We start from the raw sequence: 22,096 nt of genomic DNA on the forward strand, positions 1-22,096 counted from the left end.
GCCAATTTAGATAGGCTTTCGAGAAAGGAATTGTGAGACACGGTTTTCTTAATTAATCAATTATTAAAAACCGGTTTGATAGCAATTAGGTCCAATCTTGTCTCCTCTCCTTAAGCTCAGAATATTCTTGATTTGGCTACGTCGTATCTCCTTCGTTCAGAGCTTAAAACTGACCTATTGCCAAGAACCTAAGGCTGTCTTTAGACTAAAAATAGACCTAATGAAAGAAGGATTGACCAAGTAGGCTTCTTTAAACATGGTATTATCATCTCAAACATACTATCAGAAAGAAAAAACGTTTTCTGATTACTCATATTAAGGAGAAAACGAGGGAATATTTTCAACCATCAATTTGTTTTAGAATCCCTGTAAACTTGATAATAAATTATTGACTAATCCTTTACAAAAGATTTTTTGAATTGAAATAAGTTAAAAATATTTTCAAAGATATAAGAAAATAAGATGAAAAATATGTCGAGTAGTTTTAGCTTTTAACGAAAAGAACATCAATTGGTTCTTGGTCAAAGCAGCTACAGTACAGCAAGTTAATAAAAAATCGCAAGAAATTTTTAAACTTAACTTCCAGTTGAAAATGACAGACAAAATACTTTTTATCAGCATTCTAGTTTTCGGATGCATCAGCCAAGGTAAGGGAGCAATCGAGAGATACCTATTTTATTTTTTGATCTAAAACAATCAAACTTTCCCAGTCCTTGTTATAGCAATTCTTGATAAATATACCTTCATTAAAGATGGCCTATATATCGATAAATTTCCTCAAAATGAAAGTAACTTTAATGATACCTTTCTTTTTCAGATGTTGAGGCTTTGAAGTGTTACACTTGTTCTACATTGGGCGATCCAAAAGTTTGTAAGCTTGAACAAGAACTGGAAGAAATGCAAAAGGAGTGTGTCTCTGGATCAAGATGCTTAACAATGTCATACAGAGAAAACCATAATGGAGGTCAACGGCCTCGATTTGTGAAGAAGTGTTCAAACCCGACACTGGATATTTGCGATTCTCATTGTAAAAATGTCAAAAACGTCATTCCTAATACATGCAGGGTAAGAAATTATAAAAGCGAAGTATATTAAACACGAGGCTTCAAATTTTCTTATCAAAATACACAAAAATGCTCAAAAAATGCTAAAATTTTAAAAACATATACCGTGTGTTTCAAAAAAAAAGTACAAGTTTGACGTGAGGTTGTGAAATAACTAAAAATGTTATAATATAAATCTAACTTTTTCACAATCAGAAAGAGGAAAGGCTAACTTAAATTTTGAGCTATCATACTTTAAATTTGCTTCACGTGTTGACATGTTATTCCTTCATTGTTATTACTCTTTCAAAAAAGCGTCATTTATGAGAAAAAAAAGGGGGCACAAAGGGTTAAACATGAGTCAAGGCACGAGGTCGCTAAGTAACAGCTGAAATAAAGATTTTACCTTTTTTGATCGAATGTTTGTCTTATTTTCTTTCTTAGACATCATGCTGCTCAACGAACTTGTGCAACGAAGAGGTGAACGAGAAATATATCTGGTATGCTTTCAACACAGGAAAGTCAAGGTCCAACAGCGCCAATACAAACCATATGAAAAATGACTTGGTCACCTTCTGTTTGACAATTGTGATCTATCTGTTGGCTTATGTATGAAATAAGCGTAAACCATTGAATAATTTGTAGAATAACATTTTTTTTTTCAAATAAAAAGCCCACTAATTTTCCTAATTTAAAATATTTTTTGATGAGCATCGGACCGAAAGGTTGAGCGAAACGTCTTTTTCATTTAATCACAACAAAGTTTGTGAATTAACTTATGACCTTAGGTTAACTCAATCTGAATTCGAAAAGTAGTATTACTTAATTAATTTTGTAAATATCGTTTGTTCGAAATAAAGGGATTCAATAATAATTATCTTCATATGAATTTTAATTTTTGTATATTTTTAAAAAACACATTGTGAAATATAGTAATTACATGATATCAACATCAGGTGTGACGCCAACCTATTGCAAGATGCTTGGAGCTAAAAAAAAAAAAAACAAGTGATACTTTTATGGACCTACCTGGTTATGCATTTAACACATATATAGTTGATATCTTTTTCTAATCAACTGATGAATGCGTAATCAAGAAACTTTAAGTATTGAAAAGAAATAAAACGTTTCTTAATCTTTATGTAATTGATATCTACATAAGCGTGACCATTAAACAATCATTCAGAACACAAATAGTGACGATCTATTAAAATTAGTTGTTTGTTTCTTATAAAAAAACACGTTTAGAAACCAAAATTTCATGCTCTTGAAATATTCTTTCATATTCAAGACTTCGAGAGCAAAAAAACTCTCATCAAAAAATTCAGTAATTTTAAGAACATTGATGTATGCTTATTAATAGTGATTGTTATAGATAAATTTGCGTTTTTTGAGCTGAAAAATTCTTTTTTTACAAAAATCTGCTTGAGTCATCTTTTACCTACTTTCATGCAAAAAGTCAGAAAATAACAAGTCCAAAAAACCCTTTTTTTAGCCGTTTTTTAGCTGAAATTTACCCCAAATTTTTTTTTTTTAAATCGAGCTCCGTCACATTCGAGGGTTTATAGTCATGTATCTTTGTGAGAAAAATCATAAAGAATAAAAGAGCCAATCTCTAGAAAAGCTAATACCTAAGTTATTGATAGTGTGCTCATAAAAAATAATAGAATTTGGCCAGTTTTTCTATAAAAACAAGCCAAACAACCAAAATTTCATGTCTAAACACATACATTCTTTAAAAGTTAGCCCGCATGAGAAAAATACACATCTATCTCATAAAAAAAAATTGAGTAATCTGACTAAGAACATTGATGCATGCTTAGTAATAGTGATTCTTATAGATAAACATGCGTTTTTTGAGGCAACTAAATTTTTTTGCAAAAATCTGCTTGAACCATCTTTTAGCTATGATGGTACCTTACTTTCCTGCAAAAAATCAGAAAAAATTAATGATCCAATTTTTCACAAAGTCCAAAAAACCCATTTTTAGCCGTTTTTTGGCCCAAATTTGCCCAAAAATTCTTTTTTTGAAAATCGGGCTCCGTCACATTCGAGGGTTTATAGTTATTCATCTTTGTTCAAATAATCGTAAAGAATGAAAGAGCCAATCTCGAGAAAAGCTAATACCTAAGTAATTGATAATGTGCTTATAATAAAATATCGAATTTGGCCAACTTTTTTATAAAAACACGCCAAGCAACCAAAATTTCATGTCGAAACACACATATTCTTTAAAAGTATGCCCTCATGAGCAAAAAAAACATCTATCTCATAAAAAAATTGAGTAATTTGACTAAGAACATTGATGTATGCTTGTTAATAGTGATTCTTATAGATAAACATGCGTTTTTTGAGCCAACAAAATTTTTTTGCAAAAATCTGCTTAAGCCATCATTTACTTACGATGGTACCCTACTTTCATGCAAAAAATCAGAAAAAATTAACGACCTAATTTTTCACAAAGTCCAAAAAACCCGTTTTTTAGCCGTTTTTTGGCCCAAATTTGCCCAAAAAATTGTTTTTTTGAAAATCGGGCTCCGTCACATTCGAGGGTTTTTAGTTATGCATCTTTGTGCAAAAAATCAGAAAAAACTAACGAGCCAATCATAAGGAAAGCTAATAACAAACGAACGAACGAACGAACGAACGGACAAAGGTTAATTTATAGGACCTCCACCGGGGTAGGTCCAAAAAGGAAGAGTTAGTTTCTAAAAAGAATTTAGTGTGGTCGTGTTACAAAAATATAGGCTGTTTGTAGGAAAAGAATAAGATCCAGCTGAAACTTTCTCCAGACCTTCTCTATAGGATGGTTATGCCTCAGAAAAAATTCCCCTAAAATCCCACTGGTGGAACATCCTTTTTTTGGGACATTTCTTTTTTCCCCAGGCAAAATCCTAAGGGCGAAATTTTTTGAAAATTTCAAACTCATTTTTAGACATTATCAAGTATACCATTCGAAAGCTCTCGAAAAACTATATAGAAGACTTTTAAACGGGTATAGCCGATTTCCTTACCTAACTCAAGATATTTCATGCGCAAGCTCCACTTTTCGCCACATTTTGGTTATTTTGGTCTAAAATTGACCATATATAGCATCTTCTGCGTGAATTATCTTGACTTAGGTAATGAAATCGGCTATACCCGTTTAAAAGTCTTCTATATAGTTTTTCGAGAGCTTTCGAATGGTATACTTGATAATGTCTGAAAATGAGTTTGAAATTTTCAAAAAATTTTGCCCTTAGGGTTTTGCCTGGGGAAAAAAGAAATGTCCCAAAAAAAGGATGTTCCACCAGTGGGATTTTAGGGGAATTTTTCCTGAGGCATAACCATCCTATAGAGAAGGTCTGGAGAAAGTTTCAGCTGGATCTTATTTTTTTCCCTTAAATTATGCTAGACAACCCCACTAATTACACTGTTTTGAATCCCTGCTGCTTGCTGCTTCTTATCTCAAGGCTTTGATACTCTATGATCTTTTCTGACAAAAATATAATTCACTCTCCCAGCCATAACCTACCTGCTTCCTCAGCAGCTTTTCTCGCAGCTTTCAATTCGGCTGCTTCCTTATCTTTGATGGCTTGGATAGCCAATTCTTCTCTTCTTGTGTTAGCGATGGTTCCTACGAGGTAGTAAAACAAATAAATGAAAAAGATTTAACTTTTCTTAAAATATTGGAAACTTAACGTACTCCTGAAGGTTTTAGTTTTACATCAGTGTTCGCGTTTCATATCAGGCACATGTTTTACACCACGCCGGGTCCTCCTATTGTTATATTGTGTTCGATTTCGTGCTGAATAAACAGTCTGTTGTTTTAAAGGATCTTGCATGCGTAATTTGACGTTATTTTTTTTAAACCATAGTACTTAGTCTTTGTAATAAACAAAGAAGAATGAATTCGTAGGGGTGTACAAACTAACCAGCTCGGGGTTGTGAACGGTGAAATTTGTCGTTATTTATGAAATTTGTCGTTATTTATGAAATTTGTCGTTATTTATGAAATTTGTCGTTCTTTTTGTCAATTTTTAGTAATTGTACGATTTTTTAAATTAACCCCCTCGGTAGAAAAATGATCATAGTTGTATGATCAAAACAACATTGAGCCAAGAGCGACAAGAGATCTCGGTTTTATATTCGGATATCATTCGATTATGAAAAATCATGAATCAAAAAAATACCAAGGCTTTCAGATGGAAAAAAGGGTACATAGCAAAAAAAATGTCTCCCAATTTTAAAAATTGATGTAACCTTGTAAAACAATCGAAACGACTTAAAATTCTAAACTTTGGGAGCTTGAATAACGATTTTTCATAAAGAAACGACAAATTTCCTATAACATACACACAAACACTTTGTAGAGGTACTTACGATTGTGTACAGTCCCATAGGCCACTCCGATGAGCAAAGCGGACCATCTGGCACCCTGGAAAAGAGAAGAGATTTATAATTTTTTTATCAGGGGTATGAAAAAAAGTCAGCCTTCCTTCCTATGATCTTCTGCCAAACTTTAGAACTTTCACAAGTCGTTTTCATCAAGTTATTTTGCTGTGTGCACTCAAGATCTTTTCTGATGACTTTTTTCCTCACATTCCCTTTTTTGTAAAATTAGCGCTTTTAGCTCCCTTTTAGAAAGAATTGGTTTTTACAATGCTAATCCTTTGACTTTAACACACTTTCCTGTGAGACTTTTGAACGATTTTCTTTGACTTTACACACTTTCCTTTGACTTTCCTTTGACTTTAACACACTTTCCTTTGACTTTAACACACTTTCCTTTGACTTTAACACACTTTCCTTTGACTTTAACACACTTTCCTTTGACTTTAACACACTTTCCTTTGACTTTAACACACTTTCCTTTGACTTTACACACTTTCCTTTGACTTTACACACTTTCCTTTGACTTTAACACACTTTCCTTTGACTTTAACACACTTTCCTTTGACTTTAACACACTTTCCTTTGACTTTAACACACTTTCCTTTGACTTTAACACACTTTCCTTTGACTTTTAACACACTTTTTCCTTTGACTTTAACACACTTTCCTTGACTTTAAAACACTTCCTTGACTTTAACACACTTTCCTTTGACTTTAACACACTTTCCTTTGACTTTAACACACTTTCCTTTGACTTTAACACACTTTCCTTTGACTTTAACACACTTTCCTTTGACTTTACACACTTTCCTTTGACTTTACACACTTTCCTTTGACTTTAACACACTTTCCTTTGACTTTAACACACTTTCCTGTGAGACTTTTGAACGATTTTCTTTCAACCCTTGGGAAGAGCCCTTCGTTTTGGCACCCGTGGACTCTCAGTACCTTGCACGACGATACACGATTTAATTTATTTCCTACATTTGCGAACGAGTGAAAACACAGCACACTATCAAAACATGAACTTCGCCTAATTATTTGGATGGATCACTGCTGGGGTACAATCTTGAAATTATGTCATTATGTGCATACATTTATTTGCAGCCATGGGATTCATGCAGGAAAATCTGGTCAACAGGGTTCACCTGATTTCTAGGTGAACCAAGCTCTATAATTTTAGAACTTTCTCTAGCTGAGGTAAAATTTAGTAAATTTTCGTAAAATTCATTATAAAGGTATCCCGTAAGTACTACAGTACGCATTTTGGGGTAATTACGGGACATTCTTGAGGAAAATATGGGACAGGCATAAAATGTTATTGAAAAATTGAGATAATCTTTCCAAAAGGTCATGATATTTGAGGTTTTCTTTGCATCCACTTGATGACTTGAAATCCAAGTGCTATCATTTAAAGGACTTGCGTTTTCAACAAGATTAGTGACAGTGTCCCATTTTTACCCCAGCTTTTTTCCCTTTGGGGGTAATAACAGGACACTTCAATCAGTAATATTTGTATAGAGCAATCTAGACCAACTAAAGTATATTTAGATGCAAACCTAATTTGCAGGTTTTGAAAGACAATGAAGTTTGTAGTTTTCTTATAAAAAAAATAAACACTTCAAACTGAAACTTTCGTGTCCCATACCCCAATATTAACTACAGGATAAATATGGGACACACTTTTTAGAGATAAGGTGCCTTGTTTGATAATGAGACCATAGTATCTTCTTGATCTCAGAATAAAGTCAAAATATAATCAAAGTGATTGCAGCTCTTCCTGACACTAAAGCCTGAAAAGTTCCTTCTTAAACTACGAAAATTGATGTTTATGGTGACATGTAAAACTTTTGTTGAAACATCAAATGTTAGAATAATCTAACTAGACATTTTCTAGCAGCCAGCTAGAATGACTCCAAAATCTCCAAAATCCTCTCCGTCTGACATTTAGTCACACTAGGAAATCAAGCTTTCAGAAGAAACAACATCAGTCATCTACAGGATGTATTTGGAACAACAAGGATGAGAGTTACCTGAATCAAGTTCAATATCCTAAGAGAATATACTGTAATTAAAACTTGAAAACTTAAAATTATACAAAATGCCCGATTGCGAAAGTGCAGCATCAACCAACCGAATTTTGTCATTCAATTCCCGAGACAGCGCTACGATTCTTAAGGCCTTGTTAATACGCTAAAGTAAAAATAATTTTGCACATGTAAATGGTACTAAATGGGTTAGTGTTTGAGGTCTGGCAAAATTTCCGGGAAATAGCCTATCTGGCGGTGCGCGGATCTAGGTGGGTTCAGTCTCCCTGTAGATCTTTTTCTTGAGAAGTTTATCTTCAATTAGTTTCCAAGGATTGGCTTTGCTCAAATTTTTTCATCTATGGCTCAAATTTTAACCAATTTCTCATAGTTTTTGAAAATGTTAATTTCATTAAAAAGTGCTGGGTTATTTTTTCATGAATCCCTTTAGAAGTTATGCAACGCATTTATTTGCTTGCGAGTCAAGTAAATGATATAGCGCTTTTGCAGCATTAATCTTTGATATGCATTTTGGCGGGATGCTAGTGTGACTAACTGTCTGAATCCAAATTTATAATAATAAAATCATTTTTAGGGGTGTCCCGTATTTACCCCTTTATTTTAACTGTCCTGTAATAAGGCGGCCGAAGGGTCGCGCCTCACACGGTAACAATTTTGCAATTTCAGTAAAATAAAGTTTGGGGTGAAATATCTTACCGTAGAAAGCAGTAGAAAGTAGCTAAGATCATCAAATCTTTTTTTAAACTACAGTATATGGCCCCCAAAACGGAGACGGCCCCCAAAACGGAGGTTTTCATTAAAATGAAGATTCTGACTTGTAGATTTATCAGAATTAAACGATTTTTGTTTATTTTGAAAGAATGATGGTTATACTTAAAAATGAGCATGTTTTTGCTGGTTTGAGACAGATTCGAAACAACATATTTGCGTCTAAAGGAAATATTTTAACACCAAAATTAGATAAAAATTGCATATAACTCACTCTAGCTCCTTGGATATTGAAAATAAGTTATGAAAACGGGGTATAGGAAACTTTCTACACCTAATGCCATTCAGAAAATGCAAATAAATCTGTGACTTTAGAGGCTGGGTAAAAGATATAGCATCTTGAAGGACAACCAGTATTTTGGAGCCCTAGAATCAGCATTGACAAAACCGAAAATTCTAAATGTGAGAAAAAGCAAAAAATCTTGGAATTCTATTCCTATCACCTTGAGTTAATAGTTTATAACAAAAAATTAACATTATATATAAAATTTTTCGCTGAATCGGCAAATTCTGTCATTTTTTTGCAAAATATAGGAGAAAAATATCTTTAAAGCTTTTAATATTTTCAGTTTCAGTTAAGCTTTTTTTCTAAAATTTTCACAGCTTATTCCATGCATGAATGGAACTATTTTCAAAAGAGATTTGTTTCCAAAAACTTGATTAAGATGTTGTTAAATCAAAATTGTCATTTTGAAAATTTCTAAATTTTCAGTTTGGACTTTGCAATATCGAAAATCTTGAAATATTTCATAAAAATCATAAATTTTACGTCCATCAGGTCGTAAATTTAAGGAAAAACACAAATATGTTCATAGTTTTTCCCCCTATTATCACTGGGCTTAATAATTTGATTTTAACTACACCTCCGTTTTGGGGGCCTCAAACCTGCATTTTGACAACCAGGGGTACACTGTAAAAATTTTATCAAATAAATTTATGCCCAAAACCCTCTAAATCATATTTCAAAACTATGGTCAAAATTTTGTATTCATATCTTAAAGATATCTCGAGAAATCGCTAAAATTTAAAACCTCCGTTTTGGGGGCCATTAGAAAAAAGCTACATATCTTTAAGCGATTGAAAAATATTGTTGAAATTGAAAATTTTGAAAAAGAACTTCCAGGAAATAAAGTAGAGATGTTAAAGGTTTTCATGCAGCAAAAATTTTTGTAAAATCTCTTTTCCTCTAGATTTGAGAGAAATTTCAAATTTGATTGCCGTTTTGGGGGCCACATACTGTAAAGAGAATTTACTTGTGTTACCAAAGGGGTTGTAACATTGGAACTTCAAATTGATATACAGTATCACAAAACCAAAACTTTTTTCCAGGTAAATGACCACTCATTTTTCTCTCATGATATTGGCTTTCAAATGGCATAGGTTTTGAATTTGAAAACTAAGTTTGAAATTTCGAGTGGCAGCTCTCTACGTAATTGCCCCACCCAGAACGCAGATGACTACTGTAAGTTGCTCTAATGTCGACATCCGTCTTCTAATTTCGACACCCTTCTTTAGAGATAGGAACAATAGAAACTGAGGAGGGTCAGAAACGCTGATTGACTTTGATTAGCGCGATGAGAGGAAAATTCTTTAGTCTATCAGTGATTTTGACCTTCCTTTTATTCCTATCTATAAAGAAGGGTGTCGAAATCAGAAGAGAGATGTCGACATTAGACCAACTTAGGCAGCACTCACAAATATCTAACTCTCATCCTTGTTGTTGCAAATACATCCTGTAGATGACTGATGTTGTTTTTTCTGAAAGCTAGATTTCCTAGTGTGACTAACTGACTGACATGGACGATATTCAGTCAGGCACATCCTGGCAAATGAACAGGGTATTTTTTCACTTGCGATTGGTGGCAAATGCAAGAGGGGTCGAAAACAAAAGTGATGTAATAGCACTGAATACCCCACACAATTGAACCGGGTTGGAAATATTTTGCTTCATTTCAAAGAACTGCATAGATGAAATTTTTTTTTCCATGGGTCAATTTTGTCTTCGAAGATTGAAGAAACTTTTAACGAAAAAATAAAGTTCCCAGTTTTCTTCCTTTTTTCGCATTTTCAGTTTGAATCTCATTTTTATTCATTTTCACGCTTTTAGCCTGAGATGTACGATCTCATTTACACTGGGTGACGAATACCCCATGCAAATGCTCACCCCGTTCATTTGCCAGGATGTGCCTGACTGATATTGGGCCATTCCAGAAAAAAAAAATTACCCCCTAATGGATGACATCAATTTTTGAAATAAATTTTGGCACGGAATTCCAGGCAAACTTTAAAGAGAGAGTATCGGAATTCCATGAATTTTACTTAATTTTGCATTAAAGTATTGGAATTCCATGATTTTTTTAGGTTACAGTAACGGAATTCCATAGTTTTGATAGGTATTTTGTAAATTTGTTACGGAAATTCCGAACTTTCTTGAAAGCAATTTGCTACGGAAATTCCATGTCGTCCATTGGGGGGTAACGAATAAAAACTGGAATGGCCCATTGCATCGTTTTCCAAACTGGAATATATTATATATATAAGTCAAATAAATTGAAATGAAACCTGAAAAATGTTTAAAAGTTAGAATTGTCTTACTCTGATAAGTGGTGAAACTTGGACTGGCATCTTCGGATCAATTGTGCGAACAAATTCAAAATAAACTTTAGAAGATGCAGCACCTCTGCTCTACATCAAATCCAAAATGGTCGTCCGAATGAACATTTTGGCACTTTCGGCGCACCATTTTAACACGCGAATCGAACAAATCAATATAATGGAGATAAAGTATGAGCTAAGATTTAGTACGGATATTACCTCCCAAGCTTTTTTATTTAGGTTAACCGTGCTATTCAGCTAAAGCGAAAGCAAAACAAAATGGCGACTAAATTCTTCTCGTGATTTTTTTAAAACTTTGTTCTTCAACTAGCACCTGGACAGTTTTGGCTTCGGAAGTTGGTGGAGACAGTGTTAGATATCGATCCAAACATACTGAGAGGTTCCTTCTTAATTTTTCTATAATGTTTTTTATGAAGGAAGAGTTTGAGGGCAGGGGGTCGAGGGTTTGTGTACTTTTCACACCACCAGACGGTGTGTCAATCGAACAACTTCGAACGGAAATCGCAATCGACCCAATCGAACGTAATCAAACGCGATCGAATGATTGCGAACAGCTGATTCTTGGGTAATCTTCGATTGTGCTCGATTGCGTTCAAATAACGTTCGATTGGTGGTTCGATTGATAATCAACTATCATGTTCGATTGGTTCGATTGATTGTAAATTACCTTCGATTGAACTTTGATTATGTTTGATTACGATTATGTTCGATAAGTTTGTTTGCGATTAAATTAAATTTGATCACTCCTTTAGAGCTTTTTTAGCGTGGGACGGCCGGACGGCCGAGTGTCGTAAGTACTGTGCGTATATACTAGAGTGAATAAAATACGACCCACGGCATGGCCCAAACATGTTCGGGCCTCTTGATTAATAGACCTTTTTTCAAAGAGGCCACCCTGTTGAATAATTATGTAGTCCAGCAGAAAAACAATGATAAAACCATGCATGATACAGTAATTATGCATGGCTCTATCATTGTTTTTATGGCTGGAGTACATAATTATTCAACAGGACATCCTCTTTGAAAAAAGGTCTATACTTTTTAAAAATGGCCCGCGCAGGCCCGCGCAGTTTCGGACCATGTTCGGGCTAGATTTTCGAAAACTTGCTACGATCGCGCGTGTAATTTCAGGACCCAATATTTATATTTTAAATTCCTTATTTTTATAGCAAACAAATTTAAAAATCTTCATCTTTATTCAAATATATATTGTTCAAATAAAAGTTAATCATCTATTTTCCAATTAAGCAGTTAGTCACACTAGGAAATCTAGCTTTCAGAAAAAACAACATCAGTCATCTACAGGATGTATTTGCACAACAAGGATGAGAGTTACCTGAATCAAGTTTGCAAGACAATTAATTAAAACTTGAAAGTTTGAAACAAAATAAAACGTGCAGCAGCCAAATATCAACCAACCAAATTTTGTCATTCAATTCCCGAGACAGCGTTTCGATTTTTAAGGCCTTGTTTATACGCTAAAGTAAAAATAATCCCGCACATGTAAAAGGGTCATTGTTTGAGGTCCGGCAAAATTTACGGGAAATAGCCTATCCGGCGGTGCGCGGATCTAGGTGGGTTCCGCCTCCCCCGTAGATCTTTTTCTTGTGAAGTTGATCTTCAAATTAGTTTTCAAGGTTGGCTTGGCTCAAATTTTTTCATCTATGGCTCAAATTTTAGGCAATTTCTCAAAGTTTTTGAAAATGTTAATTTCATTAAAAAGCGCCGGGTTATTTTTTCATGAATCCCTTTAGAAGTTTTGCGGCGCATTTTTTTACTTGAGAGTCAAGTAAACGATATAGCGCTTTCGCAGCATTAATCTTTGATAGGCATTTTGGCGGGACGCTAGTGTGACTAACTGTTAAGTTAGGAAAATTATTAAAAAGAATGATTTGAATCTTATATAATACAGTATGGTCTTCTTTTTATTCTTTATCCCGTTCCCTTTTCTCGTGGTCTTCTCCTATTCAAAGCAGAATTTTTCTGGATCGTTTTTTGTACTGTTATACAACTTTGTGAATCAAACTGGTATTTGGAACTTTGAATTATTCTAATGAAAATATTTAACAATGGATGATGATAAACCAGGAAAGGTAAATAAAATTAAATTGTAAATACATGGCCCGAACATGGTCCGAACAAAATGTTCGGGCCGATTCAATAATACTTTTTTGTGGCCTGAGCATGGTCCGAACAGGCCTGAACATGTTCGGGCCATGCCGTGGGTCGTAAGAAAATTGAATACAATTGAATCAATCAAATGATGCAATCGAACGTAATCGAAGCAATCGAACGGCAAATTCTGGGTAATATTCGATTGCGATTCGATTGCGCTCGGCAACCAAATCGCAATTATTCAATTGTGTTTGATTGCGTTCAATTGATTCGGCGTTCGATATGTTTGATTGACACTGTCTGGTTTTCACTTTTACGGACGGTGTGACCGGACACCATTTTTTGCAGAATATGACAGAAACCATTGAGATCTCTAGGGCAGACAGTGCTCTTTTTTGAGGGGCAGGGCAGATTTCGATCAAATTTCAATCTCAGGCAGTTAGTGGAAGTATATACCTTGATTTTAAGCATATGTGTATATGTTCACAGTACCAAAACCAAACGATTCATTGAGAACAAGTCATAAAAGTAAAAGTCAGTGCTCCGTGGTTGCGACGTAATTTACGAAATTGTTAAGATATAAAATGACATACTTTTTAACAACTTTTTTCTACATCATTTTTATGAAGCCTCTTTGTAGGAGAATGTGTCTTTCTTTTCTGTAAAGAATTTTATAACACTTCATCTCATGGCAGATTTAAAAGGCGATCAGAAAACAAAAGCTTCTTCGTTTTTCCTTTTTGCATTTATGGGGAAGAATGAAATTTTCAGCTGAAGATGCTTTACTTGATATGAGGATTCCCATTTCCATAAATCGCCTTTCGGTGTTGAGCCCCGGGGATACTTAACAATAAAAGAGATTTCAAGATTAATGTTGAAATGCATATTTTTTTGATAAATTTAGGCGATCTCAACAAAATATTTCATTTCTTTCTGTTCTAATATATGCAAATCACGTCGAAAAAAGAATATATTTATATTTCCGCCTTATCTTTCACTTTCCCTTTTGTGTCACCCGATTCTGATTGGATGAATACCGCTCGCTAACAAATTCTGATTGGCTGTAAGTCTTTATCTTTTATTTTTTATTTACTTTGAATGACGATATAATTAAGCCTACAAAACACCAAGATAAAAAACCAGCATAGAACAGGTGTATTTTGTATTGTAATGCAAAATATGATAGTGTGAATCTTTTTGAAATTCTATGTTAGGTTTTTTTCTCAATGCCCCGTAACTATGCCCAGGGTATCTGTTGCTAAGACCTTATGTTAAAAACAAAAGCGCTTACTGCAAAAATCCATAAAAAATAGCGATTTTCGTAATACCTCAAATATTGATACTTGACTGTACTGCAGTGAAGCTTGAATAGTGAGGTCTGTTAGCACAAAAATACTTCAGATGGTGATTAAAGCATGACATTTGGCACAGATGATCCTTAGAGGGTCTAAAACTTAACTTTAAACAGTAACACCAAATTTTGCCACCTGGCCACCTGCCAGATGACGTCATCAAGTGGCTTAGCAAAAATTTATTTTTTTGAAAATATTTAAAATCTGATGGCATCAGCGGAAAGAGCATGAAATGCTGATGAAAATCAAGGTATAAAACATGCCTTCAAAATCTTCCTATCAAAAGTTATGAAGGTTTAAAGTTTTGTGATGACGTCATCATAAGCCTTTCCAGCCAAAACCTAAAATCCCGTAATAACGGAACTAGTTGACCAAATTTGGTGTTACTGTTTAAAATTAAGTTTCAGACCCTCTAAGGATCATCTGTGCCAAATTTCATGCTTTAATCACCATCTGAAGTATTCTTACATTTTTATGTGCTACCTGACCTCACTAGAACTTCGATTTTTGAGGATTACGATTTTACCAGCTTTTTAGCAATTTTTGCCTCGCTAACCCAAATCTTGCAACCTCTTTACCTTAAGGAAGATCAAAATCAGAGTTTTTCAGCGTTCCGAAAAAATGCATAGCAGAAATTTTTTCATCGTCACTGGATCCATTCTCAACAACAAAATACATCTTTTGGTCTTTAGGTTTGTTTCTGACGTTTTTCCTTCAAAGAATATCGATCACTTTCCTTTTCCCCTTGAGCGCGCAAGAAAAAATGATTAGCTCACATTCTCGCGCAGGCAAATAAAGATGATGCGGAAATCTTGCACTGAGGGTGCTACTTAGTTTCGGCCCTATTTTGCGCCCACGATAGAATGATCAAAATACAGGTATTCCAAATGATAAACTAATAAAGTGTTACTAATAACTGTAAGTGTTTATTTTCTGAGAGATACAAATAGTATATTGAATATTAATACATAATAAGTTATTTATTAAAGTATTTTTGAACGCAAATTTAAATATATGGTTACATAAAGAACAAATGAAAGCAGCTCTGTTTTTTCCTCAAACCCCTGGGAAAAGTTTTTTTGCCGACTTTTTACAAATATTTACGGCTATTTTACAAATCTCGGAAAAGAACTCCCATAGGAATTCCGATACATAACCCAATTGGTTAATTTCGAAACTGCTTCAAGAAAGTCATAATGGCAGATAATTCTAAAAGTTTCTGAGGAAATGTGTGTAATTTATCGATGTTTATGGCTTGTTGATTCTTTAAAGAAAAAAGATAACAGGTATAGCTTTTTCTAATCCTGGAATATAGAGGTTCCAGCTACACTGTACTGACGTCGTCAGACGGGGGGTTCTTTTGCTATTTTCTTTTGTTCTATGTGATGTAAAGACACTTCACAAATCAAAGTACTTCCACTAACTGTCAGGGGCAGAAAACCTCACATTTTTCCAAATTTGACCATTCAATGTATTTTGATTGAGAGCAAATACACTTTTCCCGTAATTCAGACTCAGAAATGGCCCAAGAAAATGTGCGCTCCACCGCAGTGTTTAAATTTTTTGCAGGAGGTTAACAAACGCGTTTTTGCGCATTCATAAAGATCCCAAAACGGCGTCAGAGACATAAGACGCAAGTCTATATATTTCATCAATTTTTGTGTCAGATTTTTTTGCCAATTTTCTGTATTTTACTTCTTGGTATGGTTTCTGTTGCTGCCTTAGTTTTTGGCAATTTGTTTAAAGTATATAAGCAATTGATTTTTATTAAATTCTACATTTCATTTATTTACCTTTTACCTTAGATTGATATTCTATTATTTTGGTGTTCTTCACCTCGTCTATTTTGGGCTTATTTCGGCTCCTATGCCTTACCATTAACCTTCGTTTTCTAGGTCTCCTTTTTTCATTTTCACCCTTATTGTGTGCACATAATACAGGATTGCATTGATCCTGGCGATACTGGTCATTAGGACATCAGTTGTCAGGACATCGGCAAATAGTTATAGGTTTAAGTTATGTGCACACCACTCCCTATCCTGATGCTAGTCGTGCATCATGTTCTACATCAGAAGACTCGCGTCTTACGTCTCTGATGCCGTTTTGGGGTCTTTATGAATGCGCACATGAATCATGGTTCCCTGGCGTCTTTTCAAAACAAAACAAAATCTTTTGAACAAAATCTGTTATAGAAAAAGAACAAATATGAAATAAAATATAAGAATTACAGGACAAGTTTGTTAGAATAACAGCAATATTAAAAATAAATTCAAAAGGCGGTAAAAACAAAAGTTCTTTCCTCGTAAAAAGAGACCTATAAACATCTATGTGGATAATTATTTTGCTGTAAATCTAAGTAACTCATTATTGAATTTGAAAAGTTATGACAAAGGTTTTATAAAAAGCAACATAAAATTGCGCTATCACGTTTTTTTGTCTTTGTGTCCCAGCTGCCTACCGGGGGGAGCTATGGTTGCGAGATGACGGGGGTGTGCCGTCCGACTTTTGGCCCTCTGACCCTTAGTAAGTAGGACAAGAAGAAGGGAGAAGAAACAAGGTAAATTTTGTGAATTTTACTTTCCTTATTGGGACTACTTTGATCAAATTTCTATCCTTCTGGGGGCAAAAAGTTAAAATTTTCCTATTTTTCCGACTCTTAGTGGGACTGAAGTTTGATTTTCTGATTTTTCCAATCTATACAGGGACTGCCATGTTTCAAAAAAGGCACTCTTAAGAGTGGCACATTCCCGTACCCTTCTCTTCCCTAAGTACCCCCTCCCTGGCTGCCTTTTTTCAAAGAATCTTGTGTCATGTCTATAATTTCACTCCCCCTTACTTGACATCAAAGTTTTCCTAATCATCAAGAACTACGGCAAATGTAAAGTGAGCGAAGCGAGAAAAAAATATAATTGCAGAGCCGTCTCAGACATTGCTGTGTGTATGGTGTAATTTGAACGACACCTTTTCTGATCATTTTTGCCACAATTTAAAAATCTTTTTCAAAATATTGTTAAAAGATACATCACCCGGGAGGGATAGAGTCACACTTAGAAGAAAATTCTTCCCTTTAATTTTGATTTCATCATGTTTTAAAGCCACCTTCCCAACATCCAAAGGACTTTAAATGCGTTTAGCAACAGCTACTTTTATGGGATAAACTTTCGCGGATATTAAATTTCGTGTGGACTTAATTTCGCGGGTGGCACTATTGGGTGGCAATATTTTCACAATTTTGTGGCTTTTACTGCCAAATCATGCATGTTGGTTGTTGAAATACACATTATTAGCGCTTCTTTGATGCAAGTAACCATTCAAATAGTATTTATCTGACATATATTTGAGTTTTGTTTAGAAATATTTCGCGGAAGAGGCCCTTCCAAATTTCCAATGGGACTTAATTTCGCAGATTTTCGCGGATGACACCCAAATCCGCGAAATCCGGGAAATTTAATCCCTGCGAAAGGTTATCCCATTAAAGTAAACCGGAGTGCGATGCCCAGTACCCACTAAATTTCACATATTGTGGGAAACATTTAATAATTTCCAAAAAAATGTCAAACAGGAAAAAAGTTTTCAAAGTAGGAAATTTATACCAGGTGTCCCAGAAAAAAGTCATCTTTGAAGTGAATTTTCTCAGGTTTTATCAACTGCTAAAGAATCAATCAGTGTGCATTGGGAAGAGAAAGGATAAACTTAAATTATGAGGGGTCATTTGTCAAATTTGGTCAACTGAATCAAAAGTTATGGTCTACATGCTAAACCATTACTTTTCAAAAAAGTTGAAAAAAGGCAAAAAGTACGGGCATTAAATTGATTGTAAGACAAAGACACAAAGGTTTTTTATCCATCAAGAAATATGTATATTCATTTTCCAAAGCACCTATTTACACGATTAACAATTTGTTTAGAATCATTTGAGGGTCAAGATTTAACTGGACCTGGTATGACGTACCGTTCAAAGTTGGATTCTCTAAGGTCTGAAGGCCGATCCAAAGCAAAGATTTAACCCCTACTAGACTGTTTGAATACCATTCCAAGACCAGTCCAATTTTCAAGTATATACTTTTAAAATCGCTTATGAGAAATTGCATACCTGACTCCCCCACCCCAATGAATAACTTTCCAACCAATTGGATATCGATTGGTTTCTGATAATCAATAGGCAATCAAATATTTACTCTTTTAGGCCAACATGACAGTCTATGGCATAAATAATTACTCTATACTTCATTGGATGCAAGTAAAACCAGTTGAAAATGAGAAATTACTTATAAATAAGTTTTTTTCAATTTGGCACGCTAACACTCTCCAAAATTAGCACACAATAACGCTGCAAATTTTCCTGTGCCACATGCTATAAAGTATTAGGGTTAAAATTGTCTATCAATCATCTTAGAGCCAATGGATAAAATAATCGATCAATTGATAGCAGGCATTATTGATTGGTCATCAGTTGGAGAAAGTTATTGATTGTATCAAGTGGGAGAGTCCAACCCTGGAAAAATACCTTGTTATACTACCTACTGTAAACTCGTCTAATCTCAACATTTTCTCAACATTTTACCCAATTTACCTTCCAAATACCAAAATTCTAATACTGGGTGCAAACACTGTATTTTTTAATATCACCTGAGATCAAAAATTTAGATAAAAAATTACCTATGCTATATGACAAGGATCTTGTTTGCTAAATTTCATCCAAAAAGACACACTAGATCAAAAGTTAAGGGGTGGTACAGGAACACCCCCCCCCCTAGTTTTCAACCGCCTCTAAAAGCCTAGTATGAATAGGGTTAAGGTTTTTAAAAAAATGTGGTCGGGCCAAGGAATGAATTGCAAAATAAATGGAAGACTTACCAACAAATTTTTTTGGGTTTATCTTTCCTCATTCCAATAGATGATAATTCATTCTTTTCTAACTCATAGAACTTGAGATTTACTTCAAAAAGTGAGAAACTATTTTATTATATTATAGTGAAAGATGGCAAACGCTAACTGGGTTCAGATGTTGCTGCGAATCCCAATCATATTCTTGTTGGATTACAGTTTTTCATTCATGTATGATTATTTGACAAACTTGATGCCTTGGTATTGTGCTCTGATGACACAAGGATTTTGTAAGTTTTTTTAATTCCCTAAATTTTTTACTGGGTCGGAGCCAAACACTATTATAAGGGAAAGAAGTAAAATCTTCGCAAAAATTTATTTGAAATTATCAAAACCTATTTAGGCTCCCTTCTTTCTCTGTGGGGATCCAACTTTATTCAGCTTAGCTTACAAACCTGATACAAACAAGCTAGTCAAACACCCAATCGATGGTGTATTCTCCCTGGGTGTTTTCATGGGTATTAGATATAGCATCATTTAAAAATTTGAAATCATAACATAAATCTAACTTGTGCAATACACTAAATTTGCCGTTTTATACCTTGGCTTAATTTACAAATTCTTGCAGTGTCTTGAAAGCCCAATGGTTAGCAAGTTGGGTTTTGATCGCTGATAAGAATAGTTTGGTGTTTTGACATAGAATGCTGTTTTCCAAAAATGGGGATGTTATGTGAAGGTAGTAGTTGGTAGTAGTTGGTAGTTGGTTTTCGTTATATATCATATTATTAAATGTGTCTCAAATTGATTTACTAATCTTTTTTTGCATCTATATCATTTTTTCTTTCAGGGGTGATATGTCTTGTCATTGTGTTACATTCAACAAACAGTCAGCTCTTCACCATGTATTACTTTGGAGTGTTTTTGTTTCATTTGACAGTTGTTCTCTATGTAAACATTTGGAAGTCTCCATTCGTTACTGAAAACGAAATGTCTTTCATAGAGCTACTCAACCCTTATTCGTCATATTTTCCACTGCAACCATTACTTGTTTCTTGGTTCATTTACTCTATTTCCATCATATTGTATGCATTATCATTCCGATCTATAAAACCAGTCCTCATGGTAGCTGCATTGATCCCACTCTATGCAAGGCATATCAACAAAAACCATCGAGATGCTTCTTTCTTTGAAAGCGCTGCTTTCGGCGTTGCAATATTCATTATCTTACAAACATGTTATAAAATGACTATTCAACTGAAAGAGCTGGTTGAACATCAGATAAGAATGAATTTGTTTCGGTATCGAATGTATGGCTCCTTAGTCTTGTTCTATTTACAATGGAGAAGATTACAACTGAATTTTGTTCTGTCGATTTACTGGTTTATCATATGGAACTATCAAATGATTGTATTCACAATTTTCGTGGAAGAGCAGTTTCATGCATCGTTCATTCTAGCATGCGCGTCTTATGCATGCAATTCATTCATCAAAATCGTATCATTATGTTATGTTGTCCAACATGCTGTTAAAATCCTTTTGAATGTGGTACAGCAATTTGTTAAAGACGACCACACGATGATCGATGAAGGTCAATACAGACCGTCTGGATTACGAGAAAGCGTGGGATTTCTGGTGCTCAGTTTATACACAAATCTAACATCAATGAACGCTTCAAAGAGGATTGTATTTTTTGAATTGATCATGCTACTCTTGGTGTCTGGTATTATAAGGTCTATTTTTGAAGTCATTGAACCTTACTTATTGTCGCTTAATGGTGCGATCACTTACAGCAAGAAAAGACACTTCCAACTTGTAACGTTTTGTTTGACGCTGTTAGTAGCAGCTGCCTACATGGGGACTTATTTGTATCGTTTAAGAGGGAAGTTACCATTTTCGATACCTAATGTTATTACAGTGGCTCAAATAACTTGTGGATTGCTTTTATATTTGATGTACATGTATGACTCGTACCAAGGGGGCACTTGGGAACATTTAGATGATTGTGTTTACTATATCAAAGGAACATGCAGGACTTTTGAGTTTATATTGATTGTTATTGTACTTGGTTATCGTGTTTTGGACACATCTTCTAAATGGACAGTATTCCAAGTTGTAATGGTTGTTCTGCACCTGTATGTCAATGTTTATCTCTCACTCAAAGATGGTTGGCGCAGTGTAAGATTGCGTAGAAAAGTCAACCAAAAATTAAACATTTTGCCTCAAGCATCTACTGAAAGACTGGCAGAAACCAGAGATGTTTGTCCTATTTGCTTGGAAGAACTGAAAAGTGCAAGAGTGACGCCTTGTAATCATCTTTTTCATATGTTTTGTTTGAAAAAATGGCTGAACGTTCAGAATAAATGTCCGATGTGTCATGCTACAATTTTGGAGACTGATTCGTGATATTATGACCAATTGTGTTAATTTTCAGTATTTTTATTTTGGTTTTGGTTTTATTTGTTAATTTTGTCAAGAAATTTTTTTTAATGGAATTTTGATTCTTTTTATTGTAAATTTTCTTAAAATTGTCTTTCTGAAAAAAGGTCGACGGCATTATGGGTAGGTTAAGCTGTAACACTTTTTAGCCACAAAAAGTAGAATATGTAAAATAATGTAGCGTGGTTAGAATATTTGGTAATTTTATTTTTTGGACTATCTTTTAAATATCAATTAAATTTAGATCTTGAGAGTGATTGAAATTTTAGTATCTTGATTTATTGTATAATAGTGTTATTTTCAAATTAAAGAAAATATTTTTTAGATAATTTTCACTTGGCCGGGTATTAAGGAGCTAGATTAAACAAAATACTCATTGTTAGCATTGTAAGGGAGTGTTACTTCACTCGAATAATCATTAAATACGTTTTTTCATTTTTCATTGCTCGGTTGTACAAATCATGACGTCACAATTCACTTCACCATCATGACTTTTCACAGCCTTCCACATTTCGTA

At 34.3% G+C, this 22,096-nt stretch overlaps 2 protein-coding genes and 1 long non-coding RNA gene across 4 annotated transcripts; 2 read left to right on the forward strand and 1 right to left on the reverse strand.

Moving 5' to 3' along the window:
* Nucleotides 1–465: 465 nt before the first annotated feature.
* On the forward strand, nucleotides 466–1,993 carry LOC136823334 (uncharacterized). Its single transcript, XM_067079515.1, has 3 exons — nucleotides 466–647; nucleotides 818–1,065; nucleotides 1,488–1,993. The coding sequence occupies exons 1-3, from the start codon at nucleotides 593–595 to the stop codon at nucleotides 1,656–1,658; spliced, it is 474 nt and encodes a 157-aa protein (XP_066935616.1). The 5' UTR covers nucleotides 466–592; the 3' UTR covers nucleotides 1,659–1,993.
* Nucleotides 1,929–10,967, reverse strand: LOC136823342 (uncharacterized). Its single transcript, XR_010849007.1, has 4 exons — nucleotides 10,829–10,967; nucleotides 5,406–5,460; nucleotides 4,558–4,659; nucleotides 1,929–2,032 (listed from the first exon to the last, which is right to left on the reverse strand). It is a non-coding gene; the product is annotated as an uncharacterized lncRNA (long non-coding RNA).
* A 90-nt stretch (nucleotides 10,968–11,057) lies between these two features.
* LOC136823319 (RING finger protein 145-like) lies at nucleotides 11,058–21,905 on the forward strand. Of its 2 annotated transcripts, none has more exons than XM_067079503.1 (3): nucleotides 11,058–11,228; nucleotides 19,292–19,433; nucleotides 19,991–21,867. In XM_067079503.1, exons 2-3 carry the CDS (start codon nucleotides 19,298–19,300, stop codon nucleotides 21,544–21,546), a joined length of 1,692 nt encoding a protein of 563 aa, XP_066935604.1. In that variant the 5' UTR covers nucleotides 11,058–11,228; nucleotides 19,292–19,297; the 3' UTR covers nucleotides 21,547–21,867. The 2 variants fall into 2 exon arrangements, with proteins under 2 accessions (XP_066935604.1, XP_066935609.1); XM_067079508.1 differs by lacking the exon at nucleotides 11,058–11,228 and adding an exon at nucleotides 13,712–14,027 and having other exon boundaries at nucleotides 19,991–21,905.
* The last annotated feature ends 191 nt before the right edge of the window (nucleotides 21,906–22,096 follow it).

The sequence above is a fragment of the Clytia hemisphaerica genome, unplaced genomic scaffold (genome assembly GCF_902728285.1).
Source record: "Clytia hemisphaerica strain Z4C2 unplaced genomic scaffold, Clytia hemisphaerica genome assembly, whole genome shotgun sequence".
In the NCBI taxonomy this organism is placed as follows: Eukaryota; Metazoa; Cnidaria; class Hydrozoa; order Leptothecata; family Clytiidae; genus Clytia; species Clytia hemisphaerica.